The sequence below is a fragment of the Nicotiana attenuata genome, unplaced genomic scaffold (genome assembly GCF_001879085.1).
Source record: "Nicotiana attenuata strain UT unplaced genomic scaffold, NIATTr2, whole genome shotgun sequence".
Classification (NCBI taxonomy): Eukaryota; Viridiplantae; Streptophyta; class Magnoliopsida; order Solanales; family Solanaceae; genus Nicotiana; species Nicotiana attenuata.
In genome coordinates, this window is record NW_017671512.1 from 93076 (window position 1) to 108724 (window position 15649).

The 15649-nt window shown below is 37.3% G+C and overlaps 1 protein-coding gene across 1 annotated transcript; it reads left to right on the forward strand.

The window, feature by feature from the left end:
- The first annotated feature begins 11026 nt into the window (after window positions 1-11026).
- Window positions 11027-12876, forward strand: LOC109208713 (phosphoprotein ECPP44-like). Its single transcript, XM_019371859.1, has 2 exons — window positions 11027-11417; window positions 12263-12876. Exons 1-2 carry the CDS (start codon window positions 11154-11156, stop codon window positions 12641-12643), a joined length of 645 nt encoding a protein of 214 aa, XP_019227404.1. The 5' UTR covers window positions 11027-11153; the 3' UTR covers window positions 12644-12876.
- The last annotated feature ends 2773 nt before the right edge of the window (window positions 12877-15649 follow it).

A 15649-nucleotide genomic window follows, 5' to 3' on the forward strand; every position in this document is an offset into this window, starting at 1 on the left:
TATTGATGGAATCCCTTCTGTTTATGCTCATACAAATTTACCAACACATCTCTATCAATCATGAACGCTAATCTTACCGCAAATCTCTCACGAGTAATCACAGTAATTTACTATTGCACTCTTTCGAGATACACTAGCTTACTTTATTTAGCACGATTCACTTTAGATTACACCCAAGGCTTCGTTATCCCTAATCCCGCATTTAAACCCGCAATTATAGATTCCTCTAATAATCTAGGAGTGGTGTTGTTCAACAATACCCTAAATATACACTCTTTTCCAAGTTATGCACACTAAATAGGCACAGCTAATTGAGGATCCTGTCAATTAACTACAACAGACACGAAGTTGAACAAATAGAGATTAAACCAGCAATTTGTATTCACATAAACAAGAAGTTCATCACCCAATAGGTTCCATCAAAACCTTAGACAAGGAATTTAGCTACTCATGGCTATGGGAAAAGAAACTAAGATTGAATTCATCATAAAAATCAAAAGAAAAGAAGAAAGATGTTTAGAGTATTCTCTCACAATGGTTTTCCTTGCTAAGAAACCTTAAAAATCAATACATGCCTCTCTTGGGCGAAGTCTAATGTTTTAAATAGGGTTTAGGTCTAAAAATCCCGTATTTGACACTTTGACCCCTGAACTTTCTGCGCCTACCGCGGTTCTGCCGCGGTCGCGGTAGAACCGCGGCCAATCACCCTCGCGGAATCACTGAAGTTCTGCAGTTGCTTTCCACCGCGGTTCTGCCGCGGTCGCGGTAGAACCGCGGCCAAACCAGTTCTCTGAATTCTAAGGGCTGGCAGGGCGTGGCTTCATTGGGAATTTACACCTTTGGCCTCTTTTCTCTAATTTTTGACTCCAAAACTGCTCCTTAGCATTCCTTGTACACATATCACCTGCAAATCATGAAAAGCACTAATAAGAGCATTTTGTTATCACTTTTAGCATTAAAACTACACAAGAAGGTGATTATTTAAGGTGTGATTATAGTCAAATTCACCTATTATCAACACCCCACACTTAAACCTTTGCTCGTCCTCGAGCAAACTAAACCACGCTTCTAGGCCTAACTGCTCAATGCATTGCCCCAATATATGTCACACCTGCTATTATCAATGATCGACCTAAGCAGTGCACAATCATATCTCAAATGCAGACTCTCATGCCAAGACACATTTGTGCTCACTCTAATTACTCTAACAGAAGTGAAGACTCACTTTTTCTTCCTGAGTCACATGCCCTCACATAAACAACATCTGAGAGAAGTTCCACACACACATAAAATTCAACAACAAGGAACCATATATAGAAGGAATTCATTCACTCTCAGCAAAGAGCATTCACATGCCACACAGGCACACCATAAGCTTGCCCCTAGTGTAATACTCCACTAATCGAGCCATTCAGTCAAAGATCAAGAGGTCTTTATAGGTTGTAATGTAGGCTAAGGGACGGGTAGGATATATTTGGATATAGTGACTAACCTCCCTAAGCACNATGCTCATTTGTGTCAAGAGAGTCGCCATATTTTCAGCCATTGTATTAGAAGGATCAAGAGGCACTGAGTGCACCACTGGAGTGATAGGTGCGTTCCTAGTTGTCCAACCCGAATTCTGCGCCATCTTGTCGAGCAAATTCTGACCTTCTCTCCAAGTCTTGCTCAAGAATGCCCCACCAGCAGAGGCATCTACGATATTCTTCATGCTGTCTGACAGTCCCATGTAAAATCGTTGTCCCAACATCTGTTCTGGAACACCATGGTGGGGACACATAACCAACATTCCTTTAAACCTACCCCATGTCTCGTGTAGTGTCTCCATTGGTTTCTGTTTGAAACTCACAATCTCATCAATTTGTTGAGCAGTTTTGTTGGGCGGATGGAACTTGTTGTGAAATTGCTTGACCAACTCATCCCAAGTTTCTATAGAGTTTATGGGGAGCGAGTTTAGCCAAACCTGAGCAGCTCCTGTCACCGAGAATGGAAACAATAATAGCCTGATTGCTTCCGGAGTCACGTTGGGTTGCCTTTGAGTTTTGCATATAGACAGGAAGTTCTTCAAGTGCTGCTGAGGATCTTCTGTTTGTGTCCCAGAAAAGAGTCCCTTGTTCTGCAACAAGTGTAGCATGTTATTTGTGATCTGGAACGATTCAGCTTGTATTGCGGGCACAACAATGGCAGTGGCCAGATTGTCAGCTGCGGGTTGTGCCCAGTCATATAGTGCACCCTCAGGCACGGGAGGTGCCAATTGCTCATTCCTGACGTTTCCGTTGGGATCGTTTATGTCGCCCATGTCAATTTCGAATTTGTGTGTTTGTTGGGGTTGTTGAAGTTTTTTGTTGGCACGATTCAATGCCCGGAATGTTTTCTCGGGGTCTGAGAGTCCTTCAAGTAGTTCTCCAGTCCTCGTAGAATTTCTAGGCATACACCTGTGCACCCAGATCAACAACCGTCAAAATTCTATGAAAAATTGGGTAGAGAGAAAACTGACCACACTAAGAATTTTTTTGTATTTCTATCAATGGTAATTGATAATTTCGTTAACTCCCCGGTAACGGCGCCAAAATTTGATCACGCCCAACTATGCCCTCTAAAAAGGACTCTGCGGACGTTGCAAATATAACTCGAGTATTACGCCCAGGGTCGAATCCACAGAGAGTTAACCTATCAATCACTCTCTTTAGACCCACTAAACTCTTCAGAACCAGTTTCCCAGATGTCTGAATTACAGTTGAAGGTCGCTTTACTAACTACGATTGCAAGTAAATTAAACAGCTGTAAACTAAAATGCTAAGGTTGTAAACAATGATGAGAAGAAGCTAAGGCAATGATTTCCCCTATTGAAGGAATCCCTTCTGTTTATGCTCATACAAATTTACCAACACATCTCTATCAATCATGAACGCTAATCTTACCGTAAATCTCTCCCGAGTAATCACAGTAATTTACTATTGCACTCTCCCGAGATACACTAGCTTACTTTATTTAGCACGATTCACTTTAGATTACACCCAAGGCTTCGTTATCCCTAATCCCGCATTTAAACCCGCAATTATAGATTCCTCTAATAATCTAGGAGTGGTGTTGTTCAACAATACCCTAAATATGCACTCTTTTCCAAGTTATGCACACTAAATAGGCACAGCTAATTGAGGATCCTGTCAATTAACTACAACAAACACGAAGTTGAACAAATAGAGATTAAACTAGCAATTTATATTCACATGAACAAGAAGTTCATCACCCAATAGGTTCCATCAAAACCTTAGACAAGGAATTTAGCTACTCATGGCTATGGGAAAATAAACTAAGATAGAATTCATCATAAAAATCAAAAGTAAAGAAGAAAGATGTTTGGAGTATTCTCTCACAATGGTTTTCCTTGCTAAGAAACCCTAAAAATCAATATCCCCTCTCTTGGGCGAAGTCTAATGTTTTAAATAGGGTTTAGGTATAAAAATCCCGTATTTGACACTTTGACCCCTGAACTTTTCTGCGCCTGCCGCGGTTCTGCCGCGGTCGCGGTAGAACCGCGGCCAATCACCCTCTCTGAATCTCTAAAGTTCTGAAGCTGCCTTCCACCGCGGTTCTGCCGACCAAACCATTTTTCTGAATCCTAAGGGCTGGCAGGGCGTAGCTTCATTGGGAATTTACACATTTGGCCTCTTTTCTCCAATTTTGACTCCAAAACTGCTCCTTAGCCTTCCTTATACATATATCACCTGCAAATCATGAAAAGCACTAATAAGAGCATTTTGTTATCACTTTTAGCATTAAAACTACACAAGAAGGTGATTATTTAAGGTGTGATTATAGTCAAATTCACCTATTATCAGTCACTATTTTGTAGAAGAAATCAGTGTACCAAATATTTCTATCAAATACAGTTAGGCCAATATTCAAACCAGTATAAGGTTAAGCGTTGACCAATTGTTAACCTGGAATCTAATAGCCGTTTTAACTTTACACCTATATGTTTTGAACAAATTCAACACCAGATTCGAACACTAAGCATAAATGCTGGAACTCACTGATGCTTATTTATGCCATGATTATCAAGTAATAGGCATGCAAACTACATAAATGAAATGATCAATCCTCTTCTTTTAGGCTACTGGACAGATTTGACCTAATACGAAAATGTAAAAAAAAAAAACTGGAACTAGACATACTAAACTAAAGCTATTAGAAAATACGTTCCTGAAATTCTAAAAGGTCTAGCGAGTCAATTACTCACAAATCATGCTAGATTAAGTCACCGACAACACAAATATTGCAACTATACAAGTCCAATAGTCCAGTTAATTACAAATCAATAAAATAGTTGTTCTATGCATCTTAACTAAACACAGAATAGACAACCTAGATGGACTTCAATCAGACTTCATTATTTTCACTTCTTCAGCATCAAATTTACATTGATTTCTCCTCAGTCCTATGAGATCAAAAGAGGTACCTGGAAATTGAATTGAATAAGAAGACAATAGGTCAGCAGCAGTCGATAACTAGCAACAGCAGGAGTACTTTTGAACCAAAAACAGTCTCTCAAAAATCCAGGAGCAAACTATAGAGACACAGCACCCAAGAGATGACAAAACACAGCTTGTATGACACCAAATTGACTCGAGAATGCACTCAAAACACTTCTGAAAGTTTCAGCAGCTAGAAGAAATGCAATGTAACAGTTTTTTTTTGGATTTTTATTGTATTTGCGTTTGTTTTTTTGATTTTTGCAGAAACTAAGATCTAAGGCTGAACTGTGAGTTTGATCTCAAAAGCTCTTCAATGAAACAGTTTTTTTTTTAGTTTTCTGGAGTTTTTGATCTAGGATCTAAAGGAATTTGAACTTCTATTATTTTGAAATTCAAACTTTAGGCTCAGATTTGCAGAGAGGATTTGGGGGGAAATTTTTTAGGGTTCCAAACTTGTTTTCTAAGGCAGAATGTGTTGCCTTTTATAGGCAAAGCTTAAAGGGAATTTCAGATTTTTCTGTTTCATTCTAGTCCCTCTTTATTTTCAGTTTTTTTACTCAATTAAACCCTTGTTTTTTGACTTGTGTTTCAAGTTAATATACTAAAAACTACTGAAATTCAATTTCAACCCCTTCTAGGTGCTTCTAGTAGCTTCTAGATTCAGTTACTATCAGATTCCTCAAGCGAATTATCCTTATTGCCCCAACCTTAATCTTGAAATTAACTATCCTACCCCAGCCCAAACTACCAGGGACAAACCAATCAGTTAACCCAACTCAATCACCAATCCTAACTCAAATAACTACTAAATTTCGGATTAACAGTTACTAACATTTATTATCCATCAACAAGCTAAATAACTGACAATAACAGAATCAGTGAAAAGGAAGTCTACTCATTGGCAAACACAAAACAAATCCAGGCAGGCAAAATTGTTAAATAAAGCTAACCCTAATAAAAATTATAGGCTTCGAACACTAATCATAGATTACTTAATAGAAACCACTCGACAGAAATCAGAACACAAATGAAATCAAACAAGATAAAATAAACTAATTAAACAGAACTCTTAAAAAATTGAAATATCTTTTAGCCATGAAAGCAGAAAAAAGCATCACACAAAAAAAACGAACAAGCGGACTAATCATGACCAAAATTATGGATGAAAACGAGAAATAACACACGAATTACAATTACACACAGCTAAACAGAATTAAACCACGTTAAGCATCAAAAATAAACATGGACACTCACTGACTTATCTTTTAAAAATCCAGCTAATTCTCAAATCCAAATTCGACCATCTTCGACGAGATTTGAATGCAAACGATGATGAATTCGCCACGAGGGAGGCGAGGGGGTCACGTGGTGTCAATTTGGCGAAGTTTGGAAAAACTAGGGTTTTGGTCCGAAATTCGATTTAATATTCGAATAGTTCTGGTGAGATTTGAGGGACGGGGTTTGGGGGGTTTGATAGATGAAATCAAGGCGGTTCTATGGTGTAATTTTGGTAAAGTTTGGATGACTTTGGGTTTTGACCGAAAAACTTTGGTCCAAGATTCGACAAGTCTGGGTATGATTCGAGGGAAACTGGGGCAGGATTTGGAGAGAGGGAGATGAGAGGAACCTAGGGTGTGATTTTGGTGGTGTTTGGAGACTGGCCGCCGCCGTGAGGCGATTTCCGGCGGCAGCGTACGGTGGCGTTACAAGGTCTATAAATGGGGTGAGGAAGACGGTGAATAAGGGGGGGTGGGGGCTGTTCCGACCATTAAATATTAAGGCTTCCCTAGTTCTCAGTCGTTGGATCAAAGATCCTCGACGGCTGAGATTCACTCGACCCAGGAACGACGCCGTTTTGTTTTAAAGGGGGGGCAGGCCGGGTTTGGTCATTTGGGCTGGTCTGGGGGTGTCTTTGAATTGGGATGGGGCGTGATTAAACTGAAATAGCCCACATTTGGGTCATTTATTAAACCAGCCCTCTTCCCCTTTTCTTTATTATTTTCTTTCTTTTTCATTTCCTTTCCTCTTTTTATTTTTGTTTCTATTTTTATTAAATCCCAAAATAAAACCAAATTGACTCTGAAAATTACATTACTTACTTTCCAATTACACTAATTCCTATTTTAAACGCAAACTAAGACAAATTAAAGCTATAAATGCAAAAAGCACCATTTTTGTTATTTTCTTTTCTTTTCCTCTTTTTATTTTAATTTCCTTTAATTTGGACCTAACAGAAATCTAAATTAATTCCTAAAATTAAAGAAAAACTGATTAAACCCAAAAGTGACAATTAACACAAACAAATTAACGCAAAATTACTCAAAAATCAAAATCAAAATTAAAAGTAGAAACTACACTATACTTTTNACACATCTCTATCAATCATGAACGCTAATCTTACCGCAAATCTCTCCCGAGTAATCACAGTAATTTACTATTGCACTCTCCCGAGATACACTAGCTTACTTTATTTAGCACGATTCACTTTAGATTACACCCAAGGCTTCGTTATCCCTAATCCCGCCTTTAAAACCCGCAATTATAGATTCCTCTAATAATCTAGGAGTGGTGTTGTTCAACAATACTCCTAAATATGCACTCTTTTCCAAGTTATGCACACTAAATAGGCACAGCTAATTGAGGATCCTGTCAATTAACTACAACAGACACGAAGTTGAACAAATAGAGATTAAACTAGCAATTTGTATTCACATAAACAAGAAGTTCATCACCCAATAGGTCCCATCAAAACCTTAGACAAGGAATTTAGCTACTCATGGCTATGGGAAAAGAAACTAAGATTGAATTCATCATAAAAATCAAAAGAAAAGAAGAAAGATGTTTAGAGTATTCTCTCACAATGGTTTTCCTTGCTAAGAAACCTTAAAAATCAATACATGCCTCTCTTGGGCGAAGTCTATGTTTTAAATAGGGTTTAGGTCTAAAAATCCCGTATTTGACACTTTGACCCCTGAACTTTCTGCGCCTGCCGCGGTTCTGCCTCTGCAGCTGCTTTCCACCGCGGTTCTGCCGCGGTCGCGGTAGAACCGCGGCCAAACCAGTTCTCTGAATTCTAAGGGCTGGCCGGGCGTGGCTTCATTGGGAATTTACACCTTTGGCCTCTTTTCTCCAATTTTTGACTCCAAAACTGCTCCTTAGCATTCCTTGTACACATATCACCTGCAAATCATGAAAAGCACTAATAAGAGCATTTTGTTATCACTTTTAGCATTAAAACTACACAAGAAGGTGATTATTTAATGTGATTATAGTCAAATTCACCTATTATCATATAGCCACCGCCCCTCAAATCGGATCAAGTTATACTTGTTCAAGTTAACTCAAAGTAAAATTGGTTTGTCCATTCAATTTGAATTGGTATTTTCTCCATCACAATTATTGTGAAGAGACATCTAAAATAATTAGTCTTGGACAATTTATTTGTGAAAATGTATGTATAGCCACCGCCCCTCAAATCGGATCAAGTTATGCCTGTTCAAGTTAACTCAAAGTAAAATTGGTTTGTTAACAGGTAAAAGTAAAATAAGGAAAAGGAAGGTAAAATTCCAGGGACAAACTGCAAACAAACCGACCAAAGTTATTCTCATTTAAAATAAAATCGTACACCTGAATCACATTAAACTAATAAACTCCCCGAAAAGTGAAGAGTATTTGACATTTGCTCAACAAATAACTTGAACATACAATCTTCATTGCTACGAAATAGAAACGCCAGCCATGACTAGTACAAAAAGATATGTTTTCGCATTTAATGTATATAATAAATTACACAATTTAACCTTAAAAATTATAAAGTAAAGTAAAAATATGCATAACAATTGTAATTAAGTAACAAAAAATTATAGATATTTGCTTTGTATTTATCAACTTGATAAAAATATTAAGGGTGAATAAGCTTTTACGTTATTAGACTTAAATCACTTTACATAATTCTAGTTCCACAAAAGATTCTCCTTTAAATCTTCTCACAAAATATACACGGTTTCACCCTACAACAAATTTAAAAAAATTAAATTAAAGGAAAAAAGAAAAGTAAGAAAAAAAGAAGGAAAAAGCCATTATTAATTACCTGAAAGCGTTACCGAAAGCAAAATAAAGGCAAATCAAACAGCACACCCTACCATACTTGAAAGGATCTGGTGCATTGGATGAGACTGCTCTTCTCTTAATCAGGGGTCTCGGGTTCGAGCCCTGGGTTTGGAAAAATCCTTGGTAGGGAGCGCTTCCTCCCAAATGGGGACCTACGCGGCGGGAATCCGGATATAGTCGGGTTCCAATGCGGGTACCGAACACCGGGTGGAAAACCTAAAAAAAAATAGATACGTTTCATCTCAAAATTCAAAAAGTTCTTTTGTAACCTTCCGTTCGTTTCAAAGAGAAATACGAAACGTCAAACCGACCACTTGTCCTTTTTCTGGTCTACCTTAAATTAAATATTTTTACTATATTTTCTCATTTTAGTACAACATAAAATTAAACTCCATAAGGAAAGGGACAAGGATCCATGAATGGAGATCGGAGCCCACATGAAATGATGACATTAACTCATGCACTTAAAAATATGTAGTTTTTTTTTTCGGGGCTTGAAAATATCTAGTTCAGTGGTCATTGAAGTCGGTAAACAACTATGGAATATCAAGTTCAAAATTTAGCGAACACAATTTAGCTGATTTTTATATCTATTTAAACTTTAGTGGATAGAGTTATTATTCGATATTTTTTTTAGTATATTTTAATTAAATTTTTTATGGTCTATAATATTTGATTTTGTCAGATATCGAAAAGAAATGAATTTTTTACTTTTTAAAGTTGTTTTTGGATAAAGAGTCTCAGAGTATATATTATATTTTTAATGAACATATTAAAGAGATAGTACATTTTATAATTAACTAATATTAAAATATAAATTCTTTATTATATGAAAATAGCTAGAAACTCCATTAAAATGGAACGGATGAAGTACCGTGCTAATAGCATAATAATATGACAAGTATTTCATAAAATTATTTTAGGCGTGCAATTACTCTCTTCTAACTCAATTTTGGGATCTAGAAGTTGCCTTGGCCCCTATCATTTCGCCACGTGTCAGTTGTGTACCCCACACAAATACCGACACCCTTGTTCTAAAAAGTTAGCCAAACGAGGCCGACACTATATGGTCCCACAAGTACAACCTCACACGTTGTCATCCTACGTGTATTGATATTATTGGTAACCTTCGCCGTCACAATACAGCTTGTTTCTCTCTACACATTTCTACTTTATTCTTTAATCCAACTACGTTGTGAGTATGCAAACTACTCTCCTTATTCCGTGAGAATTTTAAACTACAGAAGAATACAAGCTGAAGATGTGTTAAATGAGCAGTTGCGTACGTTATTTAGATTGATTAAAACCAATTGATATCAATAAAATTAGTTGAAACATAATTTGCTCGATATTTGCTTGAGTTGAAAGGAATAAGTTAATTTGAGCCTAACAATTGGCTATAATAAGGATTTTATTTAATAGATGCGCTTATGCCTTCAACCTCGAAAAGATAGGATCCTACTCAGTAGAACATGTAGATATTTATGGCAAAACGAGTCAATTTGATTTTTACGATCAAGCGATAGATGAAACTGTTATGAGTATACTCTTTATAAAGTAAATGATCTAATATAAGCTTCACTCCTTCGGAATATTATTCGCATCAACTTGTAGGTTCTCTATTGCGTTCCCTAAATAGAGTTTTTTTCATCTGTTCCTCGTGACATTAGTACGTTATTGTTCATTGAGAAATACTTAAGCTTAGAAGGTAGTCCCCTTAATTCATTCGCACAACTCAACATCATTTTAATTTATTTATTTCTTATTTGAAAATTCTAAATTGCTAAATCATACTAACAAAACTTTTTCTAATTTATAATAACTATATAAAATATATTAAATTAAAAAATTATGAGTGAATTTTAGGACTAGGCAGCTCTTATTGGTCAAAACTTATCGAGTGGTTAATAAACTTTCGAATCTGGACGGGTTTACGGACTATATTTTTCACCAGCTAAATTTTAATACCCACTAAATCCAGTAATATTTTGCCACGTCACTATAATATGGTCAATACAATTTTTTCTTTTTTTTGGTTTTCCACCCGGTGTCCGGTACCCGCATTGGAGCCCGACTATATCCGGATTCGCGCCGCGTTGGGTCCCATTCGGGGGGAAGCGTTCCCTACCAAGGATTTTTTCATACCCAGAGCTCGAACTCGAGACTTCTGGTTAAGGGAGGAGCAGTCTCATCCACTGCACCACATCCTTTAGCAGTGAATACAAATTAATATACTCTCGGAGTTACGAAACAGTACATAATTGGAGACAGAACAAAAGAGGCCACGTTGATGTCGGTTACACTTGGTGTACTTGATTGGTATTTACTGAATATTATGAGTCCTTTGGACTACTTTTCTTATTATTTATAATTATAAATATCTTATCTCAATCGCGTAACGTCCGCGTTATGATTGCTATAAAAGGCGCACTAAGTCTCTAGTTTCCAACACTTCCAATTCAATATATTCAAAAGTTTCCAACTTTTACTTTAGCTCAAAGAGTGATCATTCTTTGCTTTGTTCTTAGCAACAAGTTTTTCTTTGTTTTTGGATTGAAAAAAAAAATGGCCGATCAATATGAAAAGAAGGTTGAAGAGGGTAGCGCAAACGTGGAGGCTACAGATCGTGGTTTGTTTGATTTCCTAGGGAAAAAGGAAGAGGAAAAGCCAACTCATGTTCAAGAGGAACAGGCTATTTCCTCTGAGTTTGATGAAAAAGTAAAGGTATCTGAAGGAGTTGCAGAATACAAGGAGGAAGAGAAGAAAGAAGAGGAGCACAAGAAAGAAGAGAAGAAACTCCATCGATCAAGTAGCAGCTCTAGCAGCTCTGTAAGTATTTTCGATCATGGGTAAAATTTATACTCGTATATGTTTGCGTCAAATTAATAAATACTCCCTCGGTTTCATATTAGATGAGTTAGTTTGACTCGGCACGGAGTTTAAGAGAAAAAAAAAAGACTTTTGAAACTTGTGGTCTTAAAAGTTTAAGGGATAAAAGGTTTGTAGGACCATGCTATTTGTATGGCTATAAAAGCTCTCATTAAGGGTAAATGAATAAAATAAAAAGTTTAAAATTGAATTATTTCTAAATTTAGAAATGTATTATTTGTTTTGGAACAGACTAAAAAGGAAAGTACCCCATCTAATATGAAACGGATGGAGTACAAAATAACTATGTTTCATAGACGTATTTCTTACTTAATTGTACGTATTCTTAATTTATTTTACGGTAACTATTAAGACTATATTCTTTGATTTAATTTACATGTTGGGCACGGGCACTTTTTTATTTTTGAAGTTCAAGTTATATATACCCTCAATTTTAGTATTTTTTACACGGTCAGGTCATATTTACCTTATTGTATCAAGTAACATGTCTCGTTTTCAAAATTTACTTGTAGATATTCTTCGAATGATTTGACAAGTGTAAAAAATTAATTACAGCAATGGTACATAAATATATATGAACTCGTATTTTGATCATGTTTACATGAATAGCCTCATCATATAGATATTTTTACTATTTAAAAGAATAGCCCGGTGCACAAGGCATATTACGTGAAGGGTAAGAAAAAACATTAGCGGCCTACTCGAACTTGTGACCTTGTTGTTTGTGTACAACAAAAACTCTTTATAGTTGGATGAAGCTTATGTTAATTGTGATGATTTTGCAGAGTGATGAGGAGGAAGAAATAGGAGAGGACGGACAGAAAATCAAGAAGAAGAAAAAGAAGGGTTTGAAGGATAAGATCAAGGAGAAAATATCTGGAGAACACAAGGAAGAAGAGAAGGCAGAGGACACGGCTGTTCCAGTGGAAAAATACGAGGAAACAGAGGAGAAAAAAGGATTCCTAGACAAGATTAAGGAGAAGTTGCCAGGTGGCGGACAAAAGAAGACTGAGGAAGTGGCGCCGCCACCACCGGCTGCGGCGGAGCACGAGGCTGAGGGAAAAGAGAAGAAGGGATTTTTGGACAAGATTAAGGAGAAATTACCAGGATACCACTCAAAGACTGAAGAAGAAAAGGAAAAAGAGAAAGAAACTGCATCTCACTAAATTATTACAGCATGAAAATGAATGTTTCTATTTGTCGCTTTTTTGTTTTGTTTTTGTGGATGTCATGATTGTGCTACTGCTGTTTGGTTAAGCTTTCATTTCCTTCACTTTTTTGGGGTTTGAAGGATAATAGTATTGTATTCATATATGTAAGTGCATATAGTATGTGCTTATGTATGAAGTTATGTGGATCTTTCTTTTGTAAAATGCAGTTGGTTTTGCTTTTCACCTTATCTTTTGTTTTTTCCCCTTAATTATGTTATATAAATTAAAGCATTAGGATAATTAAACAAATAAGCGAGCAAGGTGGCCTTGTGTTTTATTATGAGGAGAAACAACAACCTTGTATAATCTCATAAGTGGGGTCTGAGGATAGTGTGTACGCAGACCTAGGTTGTTTCCAATAAACAAAATCTCGATATCCTTCCCTCCAAGAAACTCCCCACCTTGCTTTTGGGGTGACTCGAACTCAAAACCTCTTGATTGAAAGTGGAGGGTGCTTACCAGAGTAACCCACCTTGTCTTCTATTATCAGAAGAAAGTGTACCAATAATAATAGGAATAATGATACCACAATGTTTGCCAACTAATGTGGTTAAAATGAATGGCCATGACTTGCCTTCAAACAGGCTTCACCTTCAAACGAGAAATCGATCTGTGAATGGAGACTGGAGAGTATTGAAAAAAAAAAAATGGAGAGTATTGTACTTCAGTTACGACCTAACATAATCTTTAAATCACCTTTGCGACTATATTGAAATCCATGTATTACTCCAGCATTTTGTTCTAATTCATTGGCTACGTATGTGATGCCCACCTAAAAAGTGTCACGACCCGAAATTCTTCGGTTTCGTGATGGCGCGTAACATTTTACTTGTTAGGCAAGCCAACATTAGAACAATTTATCAATTTTCAACAGTTCAAATTAAATAATAAGAAAGAAACTAAAATAACTGCAACAGTCCAAATTAAAGTACACGCCATATCAACTGAAATATCTTATATAACCCTGGACCTGGTGTCTACAGTGCACGAGCTACTAGAATAGTACAAGTAAAGGTCTGAATAAAACATAAAGATGTCTAAGGGAAAAATACACCGCTAATAAAAAGGAAAGGGGACTCTAGGAGCTGCGGACGCTGAGCAGCTGTACAAGTCTCAACAAGCTAGCCAACCCGAGCACGCTAATAACCGTCGCTGAGACCGACTCCAAAATCTGCACAGGAAGTGCAGAGTGTAGTAAGAGTACAACCGACCCCATGTACTCTGCAAGTGCCGAGCCTAACCTCAACGAAGTAGTGACGAGGCTAAGGCAGGTCACTTACAATATAATCTGTATAATAAAGACGGGAAAGGAAAATACAGAACGAAATAAGGCAGTTTATTGAAGATAATAGCTAAATTCTCGAAGAACAGCCAGTAACAATCAGAATTACCAATCCTTAGAGTTTCGTATGAAAATACCAAAAACCAACACAGCACAAGGAAAATAGAAACACATAAGTTGTTGCGGCACGCAACCCGATCCCACCGTACATCACAATCCTCCCGTATTCCATCGTAACATTATCAACAATCATAAATAAATATATGTTGCGTCGCGCAACCTGATCCCACCATATAACAAAACCAGTATCATAACTCACCCTTATTTCTCTGTATCAATCCACCCTTATTCCACCTATTCTGCGTGCAAGCCAATCCCACCATATCAGTACAAATTCGCCCTTATCAATCCACCCTTATTTCATATATTGCGGTGTGCAACCCGATCCCACCATATCAGTATCGAATATTCAATAAGTACAATCAAATCAATAACTCAAATCATAAGAACCTCTATGAATGATGAATATGAAGCTGAATCAGAAAAGAGACCTCGTACCAATTTTGGGAATTCACATATGTGGTATTACATGGCAAGACAAGTCCAGTAGATGACAGTTAAAAGGTGCAAGTAAGTCAATTAAGGCAAATAGCAGCGAGTCATGAAAGCATGGAAATGTCTAACATTTTTAACACGAAAAATAATGATTAACAAGTAGCAATTAAAGCATGGGAGGCATTTGAATCACATAACAGTTAAGGCATGGAAGGAAATAATTAAGGAAAAGAGAAAATCAGGGGAAACAAGTAATCCGTCGGCGTATAAGCACTCGTCACCTTGAATATACACCGCAACACATGAATTTCACAGAGCACATAGACCGATGGTTCCTAATTCCCTCAAATCAAGGTTAAACCCAACACTTACCTCGCTCCAAAACAGACTCAAAGCTCAACCACGGCCTTGCCTTTCGAACAAGCCTCCGAACCAACCAAATCTAGCAAATTAACAGTCAAACGATTCAAAACTAAGCCTTATGAACTACCCACGAATGAAATAGATTCAATTTAGGTCTTTATTGAAAAAGTCAACAAAAGTAAACTCCCGGGCCCGCTTGGTCCAAATCGGAAATTCGTACCAAAATTCGATAACCCATTCACTCCCGAGCCCAGTTATGTCATTTGTTTCAAAATCCGTCTTCACTTTAAGGTCTAAAATCCAATCTTTTAAAAATCCCTAATTCTACCCAAATCCCCAATTTTTACTATGGAAGAACAAAGATTAGGGCTAGAAATTAATGGGTGATGTTAGAAATGAAAGAAAATGAGTTAAAGTGCACAAACCTATGAATTGGTGTTGAGTTTTCTCATCAAAATCGCCTCTAGGCCGAGCTCTAATGTAAGGTTTATGAAAAATGGGAGAAATCTCATTTTGGGACTGTTTTAAATCGCTGGCGTCAGGTGTTCATCACGTTCGCGTGAAACCTAACGCGTTCGCGAAGAGCATGGCCTAATTGGCCAACGCGATCATGAGTAACTTCACGCATTTGCGAAGGTATATCCCGCCTCACCTCCGCGTTTGCGAGACTGGTCTCGCGTTTGGTAGAGTTAACCTCTACTCCCAGCCAAGCCCATCCAATACTATGTGTTCACGTTGGTGTGGACGCGTGCGCGAAGGGC